This window comes from Saccostrea echinata, unplaced genomic scaffold (assembly GCF_033153115.1).
Source record: "Saccostrea echinata isolate AGI-Se365-2 ecotype Australia unplaced genomic scaffold, CSIRO_AGI_Sech_v1 ptg000008l, whole genome shotgun sequence".
NCBI classification, from domain to species: Eukaryota; Metazoa; Mollusca; class Bivalvia; order Ostreida; family Ostreidae; genus Saccostrea; species Saccostrea echinata.
In genome coordinates, this window is record NW_026889757.1 from 1,297,755 (window position 1) to 1,320,107 (window position 22,353).

Below are 22,353 nucleotides of genomic sequence, written 5' to 3' on the forward strand. Positions count from 1 at the left end.
ATAATTATATCTATTGTGGACTATAAACAATGTACAAACTTTACATGCATGTGTAAATATGTGAGCAAACGATTGCGTTTTTTAAATTTCTCCTTAAATATTCATACAATTTTAATACAGACAATTGACACTTGTTCAGCGGAATATGCAGAATGATAATTACGCTAATTCATCATGTTTGTGTGTCAGTAATCATGCTCACCTTGCAATTTATCAGGTACTTGTTCTTCTCTGGGTATGTTTACACGCTTCGATACGCAAGAACTTCCGCTTATTTTAGTATGTCGGTTAGACACTGTGAATACGGCACACGTTCATCAGGACACCTGAAGCAGATACCTGTTGCTTCAAATGAGGACGGCCAAGGAAATATTAAAGATGACCAACGTAAAAGACTTAAAAGTCTTAGAGAAACCCTTCATGTGCCCCATTACGACAGACTAGTTAATCTTGATTTAATTTTTAATTCCAAGGTAAGTACAAATTATTAAAGACCTATATATGTGTTTGGTTTGTCCATCATTTAAAAAAAAGTGATCATGAATATCAAAAGCAGTGCAAAACCACTATCAAAGGGGTGACATAAATATTGATACATCCGATTGTTAACCTTTAAATATTGTGAACCTTACCTGAAAACAGGTACTCTACTAGATAGTGCTGTCATTGTACACAGTTCAAACATTAGCATTTCTCAGCATTTAAGGACCTTGACAACAATATGAAATCATCAGTGCTACACAGAATGATGGAATAGAACAAATTTCTGTATTTCATATTACATACAGTATGTAGTTATCATCATATAACTTATAAGTAATGATTATGATCATTACTTTGCTTAAAAATAAGTTAATCATTAACTGTCAGTCAGATATCCCCCCCCCCCCCCCATCCCCTCTCATTCCTTTATATATTATTCCCTTAAACATGTTGAAAGCAAAGCATTTTTGGTTTTCTCAAGATTGCCATTTTTACAATAGTACCAATTCCTAGTTTGAAGTATTTCAGTAGTGAATTTGATGTTGTTTAGTCATCAGAATTGATGGAGACAGGGTCATAGGCATACATCCTTTTCTTTTTAGTGTGGTTTGACCTGGGCTTTGTAATGGATCGAATTCTACATTTCTATAAAATGTACTGTAAAAGCTATGGGAACAAATACGCAAAGTCTATGACATTGAATTTCTATCAGAAAAAAAAGTAAAATAATGGAAGAGGCAATTAACTACAAGAAATACAGTTGTGAAAGAGTAACATTTGAGAAAATAAAGGTAGAACCTCAAATGGTAGCTAAAAATGCATGTCCCTAGCTTAATAACATTGGCAAATTTAGTAATTTAGACAAAAGGGCTCTGTAGGTGTGGGGAGATTGTCAAATGCACTCACTGTGCACATCATGTCACTATGCTGTTATTTGCTCTACGTTTCCCATTCGTTGAGATAACGTGGAAATGTGATCCCTTATTTTTTAAAATTTTCCTCATAAAATGATGAAATTTCCAATTTTTTCGCTTGTTTAAGTTTTTAGAAACCCCTCCCCCATACCAACATTCAGGTAATATAAATCTCTGAAAAATCAAATATGATTATGAAATTTAAAAATTAAAAAAAATGCAAATTTAATTGTAAAACGTTAAGTGAACCACTGACTCTGATTATAGCTATACACTTAATAATTAATGTTACCTGTACACTCACGAAATAAATTGCTCTTGGTTCGTAGTAAGGTAGCAACATAAGAAAGGGCTATTTTGACTCTGCAATGTAGACTTAGTCAGTGAAAATTCTTGACATTTCGAAAGGCTGCACGTGTAATGATAAGGTTGTCATTCTGGCTAATGTCTCAGTGCTTGCTGCAAATTGGCCAATATTTTTTTGCATGTGTGTAAAGTTTCACTTTCCCACGATTATTAATTATAGGCACGCAAAATCTGAAATTCAAGGAGCTCCTGAGTCTGTTTGTAATAAAAAAAGAAGTGGCAAGCTGTGAAAAAGGAATGAATAAACAAATAAAAACATTCACTAAAAAAATAGTTTAAAATTTCCTTTCAAGAAAATGATACTGTGATTAAACTGAAGGAAAAGTAAACTAATAAAGAGGAACTTGTTCACTTAAAGAACTCTCCATTCCTCCTTATAGAGAGAAAGATGTATAATTATTGAATTTCTATATATCTCTAAAGTTTTTGATATCTCTTCTTTTCTGTTTCCAGGCAATAGATCTGTGATAGAAACTAAAGCAGTAGTAAATTACAGAAGTTGCCAATGAAAGGTTGTAAGTTAAAGTCAATTGGAAAAGGTCAAGGTCACAAAATCCAAAATATGTTTATGCCTGTCTTTAATTCCTTTCCATGCAACAGATCAGTTATGAAATCTAAAGCAGTATTATCTGTATAGATGCATGTACTTCATAGTTCATACCAAGGTTGCATATGAACAGTCATTAAGGTCATTTGGAAAAAATGTCAAGGTTACAGGATGGAATAATTAAACAGGTAACAACTAGAGTTTCAAAAATGCAGAGTGTAAATTTCAAAAATATGCCTCTCTGAGAGTCCACCGGGAGGGAGTTATGGTCTTTTATATTTCAGTTACCTTCTGTATCCATACATACTATGTGTACACCATAATGGCCTTTATACTATTCTTTGGCTTATTTTAAAAGGATTATTTCAAGATGAATACCTCCTTTGATATGCTTTCAGCTTGCATTTATCACCGTTTTAAAGTAAGAAGTTAACTCATGATGACATAGCATCATTTAATTAAAAAAATGAAGAGGAGCGTTCTCATTGATTTCACAAAGAGAAGAGAAAGTGTTTGAAAATGATATCCTCACAATTCTACAGTCAATCTCAGGTGTATAGAATACTGACATCATGAGGAACTTTCAAATTAAAAAAAAGAAATGTTGAATTATATAATATGTAATATATTCCTATATATCGGGTTACTAGAGATGTCCAGTTAGAATAACAATGATATCCTGCAAAATCTTTTTAAAGCACAATAAGTATAGCTGTAGGCTTTTGGTCACCAGGTGGATTTCTAATTGTTAGTTTCGCATTTTGGTATACCGGTAATTGTAACCTTTGGGCCCAATTATAAAAGTCTTCTTTTTTTTCATAGTAGTCTTAGTACTATATAATATATACAATCAAACTTTGTTATATCATAGTTGATGGGACTGAGAAAAACTTCTAGATACCTGAGTCTTTGAGATGTTGAGGGTTAAATTCATTAAGAAAATGTTCTTGTGGGTACATGTGTATTTTCTTAATTGGTATTCGAAATAAAAAAGTTTGAGATACCCAAGTTCAACTGTTCTAGCATATCTCTGATTTACTGATGTTGCAAGGGCTATTAAAGCAGCAGTGCAAAAATATAGTTTATAATAAAGAATTAAAGAAAGAAGTTAAAATTGTTTAAGAAATTGTATGTACAACATTGAATGATTTAACTTAATCAATTATCCCTTATTTGGAGAAAGATATCTTTATTGAACATCAATGGCTCCCTAATGGAGACTACCAATTAAGCTTAATGCTTTAAGTTACTTTAAGTACTTTTGATTTTGCAAGATAACATGAAATTAAAAAGACTGTGAAATGTTATATATTGGTTGGTCACGAACTCTTGGTGAATGGTCATTATGATCGGAATATATTACATAGTCATTTTTAGAAAAGATTCCACATATTTAATGATCAAATCCTGAATATAAGGTATAGTCTTAACTTTTTGGTCTTGGACCTTGGTTCAAAAAGCATGTTCCATCCCCCCCCCCCCTCCATTTTTTTGTGCATCAATGACTGTTTACACTTGCATATATGTACGATTGAATCTAAACTACAATTGAATTAAGTCTGTGTGAATTGTTCCATATAACCTTAGTTATTACAATCCTACCACAGAGAGTACCTGTTTTTACCTTCCATGTAGTTAAACCATTGATGTCATACCCAGTATCCTAAGTAGATAAATATTTTAACAGAATTCACCTAAACTGGTATGTGGAAGATTAGGCTTTATTTTCACTGAATTCTCAAAAAATAAGTTTTAAAGTTTATAAATTGTACATCTGTTTTGTGTACATGCATGCAGTCTCTATTCCTTTTCAATACAGAGTAATTAAACACAAACTGTGTTCCTTTTCAATATAGCTGTGATTTAAGACATGGCGGAGAGACAGTCTTGAACATCCTCAATCTACACATAATATGTGTTTATACCCAGTGAAGCACACAGATCATGCTAACATGGTTTTAAATGCACCCATTGAATTGGAATTACGGAGAGAGAAAATAAAAAAAAAAGATCGGAACACTTCCTCTTGTCAAGCTGATCTGAATAACACGCAAAGCAGATGCTTTTGAAGGGAAACTCAGTGGTCCCCATCTATTTCAACCAAGGTGACAGACAAAACTAAGATGATATGCAAAAAAATAGGCAGTTGAGATCTAAGCCCCATATTTCATTGGACAATCTTAAATATATTCATACTTTTCTTATTTAACAGCTTTTAAAAGATTGTGGCAAAATATTTGCAGGTCTCCTTGGCCACTGAAGATACATGTACTCCATAATTTATTTTTTACCCATGTTTTCCTAAAACTTTACCAATGCAGAAAAATGGTCACTTTTATGGAGATTTGTTATTTTAGTGTGCAGTTTTGGGACTAAAACTTCTAAAAACTATGTTTTGTTTAAGAATTGTTTGAAATCTGAAACCCAAATCAATTTGTCCAAATTACTTTCTACTGAGTTCCTTATTAGAGGATGATTGGTAATTGGTACATATGGCTAAACCTTATCTTATATTGGATGTGTGTTGTGTAAGACAGAACCCCGTTTTATCATCAGAAGCATTGAGCAAGTTAAATGTATGGTAAAAAATTGTGAAAGTTGAGAAGGATGGAAGACATGTTAATTTATTGACTACTCTCCTAGTGACACGAGGCTGAAATTGGACGCATTTAGTCGTAAAAAATGATAAGATAGGTGTCCTTTTAAATTTTATTTTGAAAGGTCACATCTGTCAACTAGGATTTGAAATACACTTGAATTTTTTGGTCTACGACTCTATAAACAGCCTAAACAACAGTCAATGACTTGACGTTGTGCTATATTGTTGTTTTTGTGGTCTGAAGGTATTTTTTTTAATAAACTTTTGTTGACGATTCTTACACATCCTGCTAGGCCTGTCGGCACTCCAATGAAAGAGCAAGGGTGACACTTGAAATTTTGTATTTTAATTTATGCACATACTATCAAGTTTTAATCTTTATCTCAGGTGTGTCCACACTTTTTTTCGGATTTCAAAAGTTTTATGGCTAGACCAGCTCTAAACATGCTAAATGATTTAGACATTTCTTTCTCTGTGGGTATTTAGATATATATCCCTATGACACATGCACATGAATTAAATGTGCAAAATCTTAACTGTTTGCTTTCTGATAAGCGTATGTACATAATTTATCAGTTTTGTTGAGTTACTCAGCCCCACGACTAATGAATTCAGTACAAAACTTGAATGAATTGAGCTGCCTTAAAAACCATTCATTTCTTGAATGTGTAATTAAGTAGGCATGTTGCTGGATTATAAATTACTGTTCAAGTTTGCAATGTGAATCATTTTATGAAATATATTTCTTGCTTAATAAATGATATTTTTAACAAAGGATTATATAAAGATAGTCAATTAAGGGACTTCAAATGAATATAATTTTTATAATCGTTTATGACTACTGACTCTGCTACAAGATTTCCTTTCCAATTAAGAGTAACATCAGTGAAATATGAAGCAGTTTTAAATTTTTATACTGTCTTCAGTAAAACTTGACAAATACTAGTGATGGGACATCGGTTAATTTTCGTAATCGATCATCGGTTGGAATCGGTTACTGCTTTCGATGTGATTTTACCGATTATAACTGGATGTCAGTTTAGTATATAAAAAGCAGACTATTACCAGTATTTCATATTATTTCTTTAATATGAATATATAAAATTTATAATATTTTGTTTTCTTTGTTGTTTTGCTTCTTTTACATTTTCTATATATGCACCTTTTGGTTCTTAATCACTCTGCTTTGTGCTAGTTGGCTTTATAACAAATAAGACACCATTTTTCTTTCATTACAAAGAAATAAATTTTAAACTGGGAACGGATAATTTCGGATTGCTTTTTATAAGAAGTACGTTTCCGATGATCGATTATGAAAAATAATGTTCGATCATCAGAATCGGTAGCATTTTTTCATCGACAATCGATGTTCTCTGATTATTGGTACAACACTAACAAAGGGTCCCGAACAAATACTCTAAGTAAATGATACATTTGTATTATGGTATATATAGTAAGATACATGCTTTAAGAATTATATATACTGTGAATTAGGCTGGCTAAAATTAATTCTCATTTAATCTATAAACTTCGAAACCTACGTGGAGGGAGAAAAAATTAAACAAACAAAAATAAACTTATAGATCTACTTGAATTGAAATCAATATTTGTACATAATGAAGGCTTATTGTTTAATGATCAATTTCAGAAAATCTGTCAGTTTAAATAAGAATCTAGCTCAGCTCAAATATACCTTATAGAGGGGCCACATATTGTCTATCTCTACAGAATACATTTTTTAGGAGCTAAAATGAAAAGCAAACTGAAATAGAAACTTTAAAAATTGCCAATTTGCTTATTTTTTTTCAAAGTGCCTATTTCTTCAAAAACATTAAACATAGAATTAGCTTTCGACAGCCTTTTAGGTAAATGAATTTCTGTTGATTTTAGGAAATATCTACAAATCAGCTATCTTCAAGTTATTTGACAACTAAATTTTGAAAAAAAAAGTTTATTTTTAGTGAAGGAACATGTTAGGGTCTTGAATAAATTATGCATGAACATGAGAGAGAGAGAGAACAGATAAAAAAGAGAAAGACCTGGGTTTCAGATTCAATTTTGAGGGGTAAATTCAGTACAGCTAGTAAAAGCATGCAGTAATATGTAGCTGAAATGTGAAAGGTCAGACTGTGAACCTAGAGATCATAGACAATCTTCTCATTATGTGGTTAGGGGCATTATTAATATCACTAGATCCTATCATTCCCTATAAAACACTTTATCCCCATAAAGGTAAAAGACCATAAAATACCTCTGTGGGCTTCTTGTCTTACTGAGTCGTCATTGGTTCATGTGGAGGGGGGAACACAATTATTGCATCAAATGTTTCTATTAGGTCACACCAAAGGGTAAAAAATTACACCACCAACAAAAATGTCTGGCTATGATACAGGACAGACTATCTGCATGCATCTCCTGCACGAGTTTTATTTCTTATCTGGGTGGTATATCAGAGAATTTAAAAAAATGGTGGTAGGACAATCAAGCGTATTCATTGCATCCTGCTGCTAGCAAACTCACCTCTTTTTTTTTTTTATATGAACGTGATGAAATAAATTGACATTTTATCATGTTTTTTAAAACGTTTATTTATTTTTTCCCCTCTGAGTCAAGCCAACAAAATTTTCATAAAAAATACGTATATATTCGAATTATTCTTATACATGTAATGAAGCATAGAATATAAAAAATATCTTGGCATTTACTTTAAGAAATTATTACTGAAACAAATATTTTATGAATAAACAAGTGAATATAAGCTCATACATCATGTACATGTATTTGAAATTGGATTAAAGTTTAAATCTGTTTAAAATTTAAAGGTATATCAGTAAGATATATAAAATTCCCTCTGTGTGTTGAAGAAATTACTCTGGTAATGGAGTAGATCGAATTATCCGAACCTGATCTACGACTTATTGTGCTAGCTACAATTATTTTAATGACTTTGATATTTAAAAACTGAAAAAATACAATTATTCCCAATTTGATGCCAGTGATGCTGAAAGTTATAATGGAGAACAACAAAGGTTAAATCTTTTATTCAGATTAATAATTGGTTAAATGGATATATGTGTACCATATATCAGCTTCTGGGGTTTTGTACATGGGTGATACATACATGTATACACATAATAAAAATAAAAATAAAGAGCTTGAAAATAAACATAGTCTTGTATGCACATGAGCATAATGATTCAATATTTAAGAAATGGAAAAACAACAAATTTATAATCTGTTTGTTAATTAATATGATGTGTGAATATGTTTTATAATTTACATTTAAAATACTTTGTAAGAGTATTAACATAATCTTATGAATGAAAAGCATAGAAAGTTAAACCCCACCAGGACAACAGTGAGGGATTAATCCAAGATTTCATTAATCATGGTTTATTAACACAACAATTTTATACAACGGATTTCTGCAGTCTGTTGCTTTAAAATAGCATTTAATATAAACCAACATTTAACAAAAGTTAATCCATTTATATTTTGTTTTCAAAATCAGTCAATATTATTGTAAAACTTTAACATATATTCTAGCTTTTCACAAATCTGTTAAAATGAATACATGTATTAATAATGATTCTACTTGCAATGGTATATAAACAATCAAGCACTCAAAGCTACCATTTTATATAATAAAAATTTGTAGAATGGGAGCTGTTTTATGTACATGTTTATTGGTTGAGTAATGCTATGAACATTTTATTGGAGAGCACTGTGTAACATATATATACCCCTATAAGCACCCAATCAGATGGACAGTTACGAGAACTGCCATTTAACGATCATGTGTAAAGGGGTGTCTTACATTAAAATATATTAAAATAAAAATGAAAATAAGGTATTTTTCATCTGTTTCATCGGGTATCATCTGATATTATGCAAATTTAAAAAAAGAAAAAGAAGCTATTTGACATATAATATACCAGTTTCTTCATTCATATGATGGGGGACCTTTTTAGGTCACCTGAGTCACTCAGGTGACCTATTGCTATCCATTTTTGTCCGTCGTCGTGCGACGTGCGTTAACATTTAAACATTTTCAGCTTCTTCTCTGAAACCGCTCAACCAATTTCAACCAATTTTGGCATATAGCATCTATGGGTGAAGGGGGACAAAAATTGTGAATTTCATGGTCCCTGCCCCCCTGGGGCCTGAGGGGTGGGGCTAAAACCACCAAAATTAATGCAATATTTAAAAATCTTCTTCTTTACTCCTGGACATCAAGCAGTCAAACTGCTGGCATGATTGTAATAAGCATTGAGCCCTCTACCAAAATTGTGAAATTCATGGCCCCAGGGTCAGGGGTTCTGGTGCTAGGGTGGGACTATATAGATCATATAGTGAAAGTGCATTATTTCTTTGAAAATCTTCTTCTCTCACTCGGCTCCTGAGTATTAGATAAACTAACTAAGTTCATAGTTATGTAGAGCAAGGCTGCCTCTTCCAAAATTTTGAATTTCATGGCCCCTGGGTCAGGGGTTCTGGTGTTAGGGTGGGGCTCTATTGATTATATAGTGAAAATGCATTAATTCTTTGAAAATCTTCTTCTCTGCTCCTGGGTATTAAATAAACTAACTAAGTACATAGTTATGATAAGCAAGAGTGTCTCTTCCAAAATTGTGAATTTCATGGCCCCTGGGTCAGGGGTTCTGGTGTTAGGGTGGGGCTCTATTGATTATATAGTGAAAATGCATTAAATCTTTGAAAATCTTCTCCTCTGCTCATGGGTATGAAATAAAGTAATTTAGTACATTGTTATGATGAGCATGGCTGCCTCGTCCAAAATTGTGAATTTCATGGCCCCTTGGTCAGGGGTTCTGGTGAAGGGGGGGGGGGGGGACTCTATTGATTATATAGTGAAAATTCATAATTTCTTTCAAAAAATTTTTTCTACTCCTTGTTATAAAGCAAAGAAACAAGTGTATAGTTATGATGAGCAAGGATGCTTTTACAAAATTTTTAAAACTTGTGGTCCTAGGGGTTCTGTTGTTTCTCTGAGGGGGGGGGGGGGGGGGGGGCTCTATTTGATAATATAGTGAAAATGTGTGAATTCTTTGAAAATCTTCAACTAATTGCATAGTTATGATGATGAGGATACCTCTTCCAAATTTGTAAATTTTCAACATCTGGACCATTTAGTCAAGTGTTCTGGTCCTGGCCAGGGCTCTATTAATTTGTATTCTATTGAGTGAAGTTATTCCCCTTTGCCATTCACTTTTGATAATTAATCACTGTAGATAATGTATTTGAAAGGCTAATAGAATAAGAGAATTATGCAAGAACATTTATTGTATAATATAAAAAGTACTTTCATAGTTTTAATAATCAGGTAGACTTGGAAATATTAGATAAATAAAAATGAAACAAAAATAACTTATCTTCTTAAATGTTCTTCAAAGGCCAAGTGAGGCCAGTGTGAGGGGTAATAATGTAGACATTTTGTTAAAGTCTGCATGGTAATAGTGATAAATGGGGGGCAGATAGAAAGATACTAGACCAATTATTTTGTTGATCTTAATCATACTAATTTTCTTGCTATTGGGTAACAATTAAAGCTTCATTTATCAGTTTATGGATCCTCTAAATTGTTGTACTCAGGTGACCGTTAAGGCCCTTGGGCCTCTTGTTATTGTTATGGAATGGAAATACCATATACTGATATATGTACATTAATTTTTAGGGTGTCCAAAATTGAGATCAGATGCATGGCATGGGACATATTATTGCTAGGGTTGGATACCGTTAAGGATGAAATGGTACGATACCATACCGGTATTTTTGAAACGATACAGTATTTTTAACGATACGGTACTTTACCTTGATGAATGAGAAATGGTTCATTTTACAACAAATGTGTTTTCACCAATCACCAATCCTTCAATGTTATGATCTAAATAATGAGCTTATAAACTATGTTTATATTTTAACTTTTTAATAAATGATGAACTAAACAAATAAATTGAATCTCAAACAAATTTAATTTGACTGGATACATAATCACAAATGGGCTCACCGATTCAATGGATTGTCAGGACTTATTTTGTTTGGTCGCTCTAAACGACGACGCATTAGAAAATGGATAGAGATGCACATCATATTTTTTGCCCTTTTAATTTACATTTATTATCAGTTTTTATTAATAAATCTAAAACACGATTAATGTGAATGTATTTTAATTTGTTTTTTAAATATACGTATTAATTTACCTCGAATATCGACAGTCGAAAGCAAGAATGGTACTAAGCATCCATTTCTTTAATTAGCCTAGCCTTTCAATGCGCGGAGAATTCGATTTTAGCGAGTCTGGAATTTTTTTTTAAAATCATATTGAATGTATTAAAATGTTTATAAGATTAAGGAATACCGTTACAAGTACCGGTATTAAATGAAACGGTATTTTACTGGTATTTTTAAAGTAACTATTCGGTACGGTATTGGTACCGAGTACCGGTATCCAACCCTAATTATTGCCATTGTAAACTAACATTGTTGTCTTATTCACCATATGTATGTTTATGTATATATCTATATGTAAAGGGACAACGCATTCTTTTTCAAAGTGGGGGAAAGGGGAAGGGGGGATTGTTGAAAAGCAAGATTGACTAGCAAAAGAAAAAAAGCTTGGAAGCAAAAAAGCCGGGGAGGGGGGGGGGGATCAACACAAGCCAGAGATTTCATGTCCATTTAATTTCCACAATTTTGTGACTCTCTACTACAAAATCCTCCCATAAATATTAATGACACACATTCAAATAGGGGAATAATGATCTGAGGCTTCAAGTCGGAAATCTGTTGTCCTTTGAAAATGAACAGTCTGTCATATTTGGATGTAACCATAACTGTGAGCTGTACATCAAGTTAGGTTCGAATTTCCTTGTCTAAACAAATGACGCTATTAATTAAGCATATTCACACAACATCTGCCAACCCTGTCTTTTAATGTTAAGGTTTGTAAGTATTTTAGAATATATTGTAATGGCCTCTTCAGGATCTATCATATTTTTATCAATAAATCTGCCGTGCATAGCAAACATAATTTCATTATGAGTGCCACCATGTTAGCATACCCAAAATTGCCACAAAGTGATTTCATTAGTCAATTTGAATCTGGTGTCACTTAATAAATATTCAGTGATTCATTTGCGAGACCGAGAGAATTTTATAATAGACAGCCACAGGTATGTGGAAGTACAATGGACACAAAATCTATGGGTTGCAATGAATTGGGGGGGGGGGAGGCATTCTCCTATTGACAGAAGGGGGGCATTTGGCCTTCAAATAAAAGTTTCCATTAATGATATAGCAGTGAAAGACTATTCGTGGAGGGGGGAGTGAGGAGGGAGACCCCCCCCTTGATAATACATACCTGATGTATATTTTGGCATTGATTGTGTGAATTATTTTGCTCATAAGGAGCCCAGATTGCCAAAGGGCTCTAGAACATGAATCCCATGAGTAAAATAAGTAGACTTACCATGGCCAGTCTAAATGGGAGATATGGGTATGATTGACATGAATAAAATATCATGTTGATGCGACTTGGAAACAGCTATAAGATAATGTTTAAGAAAAATACCAGTAAAAGGTGTTGGATCTGGCGTAGAAGGTTGTGTTATCTTAATTTGATTATTGGATGTTACATGTTCAGACTCCGTAAACAAATCCATGCAAAGACAAGATGATACAAATGGTTGTAGAACCTATATATTCTGACTTAGAATGCCACAGACCTAAATAGAGATGCCTGAATTGTTGGTGACACAGGGTGTTAGCTTTTAATGTTTCATTCTGTTGACCCATGGCTCTTTTTGGCAAAAGGAGACATGAATGTTTAATTTCGATCAAGAGACTTTTTTTCTGACCTAACTTGGATTCATTTATTGCACTTATAAACATGTAATATTCCACAGTATCTGAACTACTGGGAAAATGTTTTATTTAAAATCATGAGGGTACTGATACCTGAATGAATTAAAAAGTTTGGCTCCTTACTTTAAGATTCAGTTTTACCAAGTCAGGATTTTTAAAAAAGAAGCTCTCTTTTGAGATAATTGCTGTTTTTGTGTACTCTACACCTGTAGTATCAGAAATGAATTTGTATCATGCACGTCCTTACTCTATTTTATACAGGATGTCATTGTGTAGAACAGTTAGATGGCATCCATTATGTTCATAAAAAGACAACTCGACAGATATAAATCTGCCTGAACATTTGTAAAATTTTGAAGACTGTCTGCCAAGTTTACATAAAGTTTTCTATTCATGACACCAGCAAGAAAAAGTCCCCTGTCAGTATAGATCTCTTTTTACATACCCGGTGTCTATACAATCAGCAGTCGTAAATCCAGTCTTGTCTTGGAATCTGTGAGTTTGGTGTTGACTTGCAATAAAAATGGTAAATGTAGGGAAAAAATAGGGCCATTCTTAATCTTTTTAGTTGGTATTCTTAGACGGTAAAACAGTGTAGACACACAGGTCCTAGACATTGCCAAAATTAGGACTTTTGTTTTCTGTTTAAATGAAAATAGGATTAATCTTTTATTGCCATATAAACTAGAGGGACTGTAAGCACAGAGCTCACAAAATGATACTCCACCCCACTCCACCCACCCACATGAGTATAATGGCAAAGTGCATTTCTCAGCAGTATGTAAATGAGATTCTGTGAACATTCCATTGAATTTCATTCAGGGATTTAGGAGGAGTTGCATTAACACAATGGGTACTCCCTTTATTGAATAAAATGGCACAGTCCATGTTTTGCTATGGGAAACCTGAAATATCTTTCCGATCAAAATGTAAAATAACAGGTGCACAATGGCACTATGTAATAAAGATTCTATGAAAGTTTCATTATATTCTATTCAGTTAGGAGAAGAGATGAATACCCCTCAATGTTAAATAAAGAATGACAGTGTCCATTTTTTTCTACAGGAAACCCCAAATATCTCTCGGATCAAAACTGAAAATAGGAGGTGCACAAAATCACTATGTATTAAAGATTCCATGAAAGTGTCTTGAAATTTTATTCAGTGGTTTAGGAGGAGTTATGGATAAGAGATGGGTGTCCCCTATATTATAGAAAGAATTGCAGTATCCATGTTTTAAAATGAAACCCCAAATATGTCTCCCGCTTTTGCCCCCCCCCCCCCCCCCCCCCCCCCCCCCCGTTGTGATGACACCCTTGGCAAGCTATTGCAAAATAAGTCTTTTTCTTGATACCTATTTCATAGTTCTGAGGGAGCATCTATATTTTTGCAAAAAGTTTCCTTATGATTTTGGGACCTAAAGAAAACAGGATGGGTGTTGAAGGATCAGTAGAAATGTCTTCTCATCATTCATATAGCACACTGAATGGTTATCATAAGGATCAAGCATGTTAGTCTATATTATTGCTAGATCTTATATATTTTTTATACCATCTGTTGAAATAATTATTATAGAAGTACATTGTGTCTGTATAAACAGCAACATGAATTCTTCAAATAAGAGCTTGTTAATGATAGTTTTAGGGATGTGAAGGATTAGGATTTCTATTTTATTTCACTTAAATTTAAAGCTTTTTTGCTCAAGATGTAAGTAATTGTTATAATCTGGCCCAGAAGCTATAAGGAAAATATTAGATAAACTGGCCCATTTAGAGTACAATTTAAACATCTACTGACAGTCTTCAACAATTAATCAGATTTACTGTTACCAAGGATATTTTTTTTTCATTGGTAGTAATTAATTTAAGTTCTGGCGAACATATTGTGATCAGCTTTGAAGAACATACTCTACCACCAGTTTTTCAGTGCCTTTCATTAATTTCTAAAGTCTCATTCATTTGACCCATAAATTTTATTTTATTCTTTTCATGATCTTAGCTAGTGAAAAAAAGATAAATCTCTCCTCTATTTTTAAATTTTGTACAATATTCTGTTTTGCATTTTATGCTGTGATCCCTTCAAATTTGTAACAACTTCTTTTTTTTGGGGGGGGGGGGGGGGGAGGGGGGGTGTTGAGCTTGAGGGACAAGTTTTTTCTCCTAACTTATTCAGCTGACTTATGAAAAATACAACAACAACAGATGAATAAAAAATTATTTTTCATCATAAAGTCATTCATCATCAAAGGAAGTTGTAATAATTACCTCACATTAATTCATGTATACGTAGATGATATTATTATATGCCTTGTATATTAAGTTAATGTCTCCATAAGAAAGTAATGCCAAGTCTATTGTACCAGTAATGACAGGCTTGATTAAAGACCCTTAAACACAAGTTATAACACTGTTGTCAGGGACAGGAACAACTTCAGTGTCTCTTCTTAATGGACGTTTCTTTGCTCTCCTGTCACTATTTTTGTTTATTTATAGAATGTCACAGGTAGATTGAGGTCGGGTAAACATCCTTTGCTTTGCTGTTATTTGTCCTGGATGTGAAAATTTGTATATGATAATTTTTAAAAAATTCTTTGTTCAAACATGAAATGATTAGCTAGGACATGACAGAAAACACAAATGGAGACCAATCTCTTTTTCAACTCAGATGCATCGCAAGAGATTTGGCTTTCAGAGACAGTACTATCTACTGATCCATCTAATAATGTACAAAATAACACATATACTGGTACTCTTAACAACAAGAGTTCACTTCAAAGTCCTTTGATATTCTCTGCAGTGTAGCACATACTACCCTCCTATCCCCCCCCCCCCCCACCTCAGTGCCACCCTCTTTATTATCTTTGGAAATATTACATCTTGTTGTTCCTAACAGTTGATTTGTAATACAATGTATATAATCGGTACTAATTGATTTTGTAGGTTTCCGTGATTTTGGAGGATGGAGACCCAGGAGATCCTCTCTCTTTTTCTGTGGAGACGGAGGAGAATCAGTTTCAGTTACCACAGTCAGGGTCACTGTCATTGTCCCACACCAGTAGCTTCCACGGCAGGGATACACTGAATGTTACTGTACATTTGGTAGGCTTTATAAAATTATACACCGGAGAGCAAGGGTTGTTAACTCTGAGAGAGCAAAGCAAAACAGATGTATGAATTGACAATTGCTCTGTCTTCTTTGCATCTTTCAAACTTCCTACCTGAGGTCACTTAAATACAACTATCAGAATGACCTCTGCCTTGATGTTTAGGTCTGTTGAGGATGAACTAATTAATGATCATCTTCTAACTTAACTCATATCACACATCTTACATTCACACATCAGGATGAGGTGTTTTAAATACTACCATTATTAGTGACCTTGACCTTTGACCTTGAAATTGATTAATAAAGCAAGAGAATGACGTATGGTATACGGTATGATAGACCTATGTCTGTAGATATGCGTAACGCATTTCATTTTTACCGGAAATGCCGCACGTCAGCATTTGCTATGGTCCGAAAAAAGGCATATCGAAAATTTCAAAATTTTGAACGCTTTTTCTTCAATATCTCTTTACCTGTAAATAATTTGTTAAAACGTGTAGGACAAAATTTGTGCAAAACTACAAGATCTTTCAACCAATATCAACAAAAAAGGGGCTGGCCCCTAAAAATAAGGGATCTATACAGGGGTCGAAAGTTTTTTCTCATTATCTCAATAACTTTTAAAAATTTGTAACTTATTATTGAAACAGAGTTGTTCAAAATAACAAGTGGCAGCTGGTGAAAATGTCAAAAGTCGTCTAATGACGTCACTACCGGTAAAACAGGAAGTAGTCAAAAACTGTATATTTTTGTAGTTTTGAACACATAATTGGGTAATTTGAATCACCGGTAGCATCCAAACTCATTTTTTGTTGATCGACATCACTTCTGGTTAAACCGGTTAAAACCCGAAGTAGGCAGAAAAGGCTTATTTTTGTAGGTATTGGCACAAATTTGAATGGTTAGAGTCAATAGAGATATAAAGCCCATGTGTTTCATGCAAAATCTTTGTGTAAAGGTTGGGTATGAAATTCAATGTACTTGTAAAGGAAAAGTTTAAAAAAAATGAATAGTATAATATTTTTCGTCGATCGACATCACTTCCGGTCAGACCGGAAGTAGTTACCAGTGAATTCTTTTTTAAAATATCACCTTGTAATTAGATGAAAACTCTGAAGACTTTTCACATCATTATAAGTCAAATGCTCTTCAGAACGGTGTTCTTTTTTACGTACTTATTTGCATTTCTGCCCTTCATTTTCTTTGCTTGATTGGACGGAAGACTTGCTTGTTGCTCCAGCAACGAGCTTTGCTCTAGTTTTATTATTATTATTTTTTTTATATAAACTTCAAGGAATTCCGGAAGGAATCCCACAAATACATGCAAGTCACAAATGGAAGCCCATGTGTTTCATGCAAAGTCTTTGTGTAAAGGCTGGGTATGAATGTACTTGTAAAGGAAAAGTTGAAAAAAATGAAAAGTATAATATCTATTTCTGGAAACTGAGGCTTAAATTTTAGTAATTGGAAAGATGCTTTGAAATTGTGTCAATGTACAGCCTATAGATAATGTACTTTTCCCTTCATTGACTTTCAAATGTTATGCCACTAAACATTCTTAATATAGGAACTCCGAAAATTCTTAAATGGTGGAGATTATTTTGAAAGGAGGGAAAGAAGGATGGGTGGGTGGTTGGCTTGGTAATTTTTAATATGTGGAAGTAGCAGGTTGCAGTGAACATGGAAACTTTTTGAATGAATTTCTTATGTGTGACAATGTGGCATGCATTATAAATGACCATCAATAGGAAATTCATTCTAAAAACCTCCGTTTGGTTTACAACTTTTGCATAATTCATTTATCATGGCTAAAAAGTCATTTGTGTCTCAATAAAGTTGATAATTTCCTGAAAATTGTACAAGTTCAGTACTACACACCTTGAGAGAAATATCATAATTTGCATAAATTTCACATAAGCACTATTTCTGGAGAATCTGATGAATGAATACAGGGGAGTGTTGGCTCGCAGAAGTTCTGGGTTTTTTTTTTCAATTTTAACAGCTTATGACACATAAATGGTCACATTTGAATAACATGACCATAATGGAAATCATAATAATGATGCAGTTTGTGCACTTTCTGGCATTTTTATGCAGTATGAAATTAATATAAAATGTAATCATCCCAAAAGATTGCCTCAGCTTATTCAAGTAGTTTTTTTTTTAGCTCACCTGAGCTGAAACCTCAGGTGAGCTTTTCTGATCACCTGTTGTCCATCCATCTGTAAACTTTCCACATTTTCAACTTCTTCTCAAGAAGCACAGGGCCAATTTTAACCAAAATTGGAACTAAGCATCCTTGGGTCAAGGAGAGTCTAAATTGTTTTAATGAAGGGCCAAACCCCCTTCCAAGGGGAGATAATCAAGAAAAGACAAAAATAGGGTGGGGTCATTAAAAAAAATTTCTTCTCAAGAACCACTGGGCCAGAAAAGCTGAAACTTATGTGGAAGCATCCTTGGGTAGTGTAGATTCTAAATTGTTCAAATCATGACCCCTTGGGTAGGATGGGGCAAAAATAGGTAATCCAAGTATTACATTGAAATATAAAAGAAAAAAAATCTTCTCATGAACCACTGGGCCAGAAAAGCTGAAACTTAAATGCAGGGATCGACATTAACGGTTGTCCGATTGCCCGGGACAAGTAAATTCTCAGTTCGGGCAAGTGAAATTGTCGACGTACTTGTCCAATCGGGCAAGTGAATTTTTTCTGATACAAATGTACATATTTATTTAGTTTACATTAATTTATAAATAAAACAATAAATTGAACACTTGATTTCAGCCACGCACCTGACTGACAATGTTTTTGCATTCGGAATTCCTTGGTAGCGTTTCTGGATTATACCGCTCATTTAAAAACTGGGTTCGTTATTTTCTTTCGTAGTAAATACGTTCTATGTCTAAGAAAATTTCGTTAACTTCTTATTAGGAAATTAGCTTATTTATTCAAGTATAGAATATAAGTACAGTGTAACACGATGTACCATGATCAAGACATGATGATAAGATGCATGTTTCGTAGCAACTATCTTCCTTAAGCGTTGCTTCACAGTTATCTCTGAAAATCACGAATCACAAAAGAATCCTACCGAAAATAATTTTTAAAAATACGAATTTTATTAAAAGGAAACGGAGGGTTATTGTTGTATGGCAGTGTGTGTTATCAGGTTATATTTACAAGTACAGTGGTATACATCTATGTACAAATGCAACATGTATCGACATTTTTTCAGGTAGCTCAACTTGCTAAATTGACAGTATAGTGTATTTGGTCACATTTTTTTCTTATCATAACGTTTACAGTAATTAATAAGACTCCTCTTAAGTTCTTTCATAATTTTGGGCAACCAAGTTTAGCATTCGGACAAGTCAAAGTTCGAGATCACTTGCCCGAAGGGCAAGTGAATCTGAAAGTTAATGTCTATCCCTGAAATGGAAGCACCCTTGGGTAGTGTAGATTCAACATTATTCAAATCATGACCCCTGGGGGTAGGACAGGGCCACAATAGGTATTACAAGGGGGAAATCAGGTAAAGAACAGCAGGGCAAAAGCTTCTCAGGTGAGCGATGTGGGCCATGGGCCTCTTTTTTTCCCTTTTTTGCAAATGAACATAGTGTATAATTGACAATTAAAGAAGTGCCCCATATTCACCTACTGTATGATCTGAGACAGTCATGTTTTTGATATTGTTGGAGACCATGAGTGCAGCTACAAATTTTATTTCCACTTTAAGTGTTTTTATCTGTAAATTCATCGACATGTATTTTTTTTTAGTCTGACTCCACACCATGGAGTTCAGTGATGGTGTGGTGGTCCCTGTGTGTGGGTGCCCTGGTAGCCGTCACCCTGTACCAGGTGGTGCCTCTGTCCTGTACAGAAACCTCAGGAGATGAAGGTTTGTACCAAGTTTAACAATAGTTCATTCCTTAAAGCATTCTGAAATTTCTTATTCCCCATAGCCAGTATGTGTTTTATTTCACATGAATTTTCACTCAATGACCTCTATAAATAGGTAATTGACCACTGATTCTTAGTTCAAATAGGACATTGGAAGGAGGAAGTCTGAGATCGACTTTCAAAAAAGTTTTAATATCCAATCCATTCCATAAGTGGGTATTATGTCATTACCATCTATGTACCCCTTATCAAATTCTAGGAAATACAAATAGGATGGGAATGTCTGAATGATATTTATTTATAATAAATTATGATCAGAGTGATTTTATTCAGACACGTTGTGTAACCAGTTAAATGCTCTAAACCAAATAAACACAGAGAATATAAAATGCAGTCAGAGAGCACAGCTCTTTCAGGTCAGAACAATTTAAGGATTGTGTTTTTTTTGATTAGAGGGATGGGTGAGCAGTAAATAAGCCGTGACAAGATAAGTTAAACTCTGACACAAAAATTCCTGTAGTGCACACACAGTGCAGAAAGATTTTGTGGTCAAAGGGAAATAACTTTTAACACATTACTCAAATGTAATACAGCTGAACTTCTATATCTCGAATACCATGGATATGTCAAAGTCATTTGGAAGTCCCATGTGCTTTTTCTTTAAGTAATTTAGTACCCTCAATATTTTGAACCCTTGGATATCTTGAATTTTTTTTTGGTCCCATCGACTTTGAAATAACGAGGTTTGACTGTATATAATTGTGGTTACAGCAAGTTCTTTTTTTTTTTTTAAATGAATCAGAGATTTTAAGGCATGATAAGTTTAGGTCATAAAATACCAAAGACTTTAAAAGCAGATGGAAAATAGAGATGTGAAGTACAGGATCCTGGTATAGTTTTTTTGGGATTGAAGTGAATAGTTGTCCCTAGTACCTCATAAAGTCAGCAGATGTTCAATGCAATGCAGTCATTTACACATCTGGAAGACCATCTCCTGACAGCCAAATTATGTAACAGTTCCTTAATTTTTAAGTTCATTTTTTTAGGTTCTGTTGGAGAAATACCCAAAAAATGAGATTAAGCCAGTGCCTGTTTTGGCTATTTGATAAAACAGGATCCAAATTATCATAATATAAAGTGACAGTATATTAGCAACAAAAGTCTCATTCTCTTTAATTCCATTTGAGGGAGCATTATTGATTCGTGTCCTGATAAACTTTCCTGTATGTAATTTTCTGACTGACACAGATTGTTTCCTGACAAGTTCAGACTCTTCTTCCTTGTGTAAGTTCAGGAAGTGACTTATAAAGGAGGGAACACATTTATCTGAATTTAATGTCAGGTGATGCAAAGATTGTTTTCAAAATGCCAGAAATATATAAAAGGTCCGCAATTAAAAGAAAGCTATCCCTCTTAAATGGTTTTCTGTGTTCATAAGATTAAAGATATTAGGTATTGCCTATCATTCAGTCAGTTTGTTCCTAAACCTAAGATAGAAGTTATGACCATTGTACAAGAAAAGAAATTTGTAAAAAAAAAAAAAAAAAAAATTAAAAAAAAAATCTTTTAATAATTTTGTCAGGATAAAGTATTCAGGTCCATATAAGGTCATATGCACAGGACAAATTGTTAAATTAGTAATTTGCTATTGTAGAAAATATGGGACCAGATCTTGTCTAATTGTATTTTTAGTTTGGCAATGTCAGGACCAATCAGAGAAAAGGCTCTTTGAGAAAATTTACCCCTAACTCTATCACACCCACTAGGTCTCATTAATTTTAAATTTTAAAGATTATTGCACAGTTCATATGTATTCTAGGGCTCTTACCCAATGCCTCCCATGCAAATTATTTTAAAAAACCTGAAATGAATTTTTGTACCTTGGAATTTTTTGACATTGGTATGTTAATGTTTGTGTTCCAATTGCAGTACATGTATTTTAAATGTTACATTTGGCATATACTCGTAAACAACAGTATGTACTAGTCAAGGCTTTAGTGACAGTGCATAACATTAGCTGTTTAAAATAAAAAAAAGAAGTATTGATGATCGTGTAACTGCATGTTATCACAATATTACAAAATTGTTTTCATTTTCAGTACAAGAGTATCTTGTTTAATTGAGCTTTTGTAGGGATTTTCTTTCTGTAGAATACATATATTGGCCCAGGATATGTAATGGATTCTCTAGTATATGTATATTGCTTGCTGTGTAAAAAACCTTTCCAGTTTTGTTTGCAAAGGCAAATTGAGTTGTTAAAGTAATCCTCCATGTCTCTTAGCCACATAGACATGTTCTTTTAAGAGGTTTGACCAAAGGAATTCATTAAAGCAATAGAGAGGTTTGGAGTGCATCAAATCAGATCAAGTCTTAAGGAGTTATCCCCCTTTTCATGCAATGTTTCTTCATCTATTTGACTGTGATCTATTGTTGTTGCACTGTAATGAATACCTTAAGATTTTCCTTATCATTTCTTCCCTAGGGCTATTTATTGTAAATTTCCTAAATAGAGAATGTATGACACCATTCACTCTATGTGAAAGACCACCTGTTTAAATTC

General features: G+C 33.5%; 2 protein-coding genes across 2 annotated transcripts in view; one reads left to right on the plus strand and one right to left on the minus strand.

Moving 5' to 3' along the window:
• Positions 1–22,353, minus strand: part of LOC133180905 (uncharacterized) — a 78,095-nt gene that overhangs the window by 46,574 nt on the left and 9,168 nt on the right. The window lies entirely within an intron of this gene.
• On the plus strand, positions 282–20,899 carry LOC133181127 (uncharacterized). Its single transcript, XM_061315668.1, has 5 exons — positions 282–473; positions 15,729–15,887; positions 19,671–19,791; positions 20,127–20,209; positions 20,840–20,899. Exons 1-5 carry the CDS (start codon positions 282–284, stop codon positions 20,897–20,899), a joined length of 615 nt encoding a protein of 204 aa, XP_061171652.1.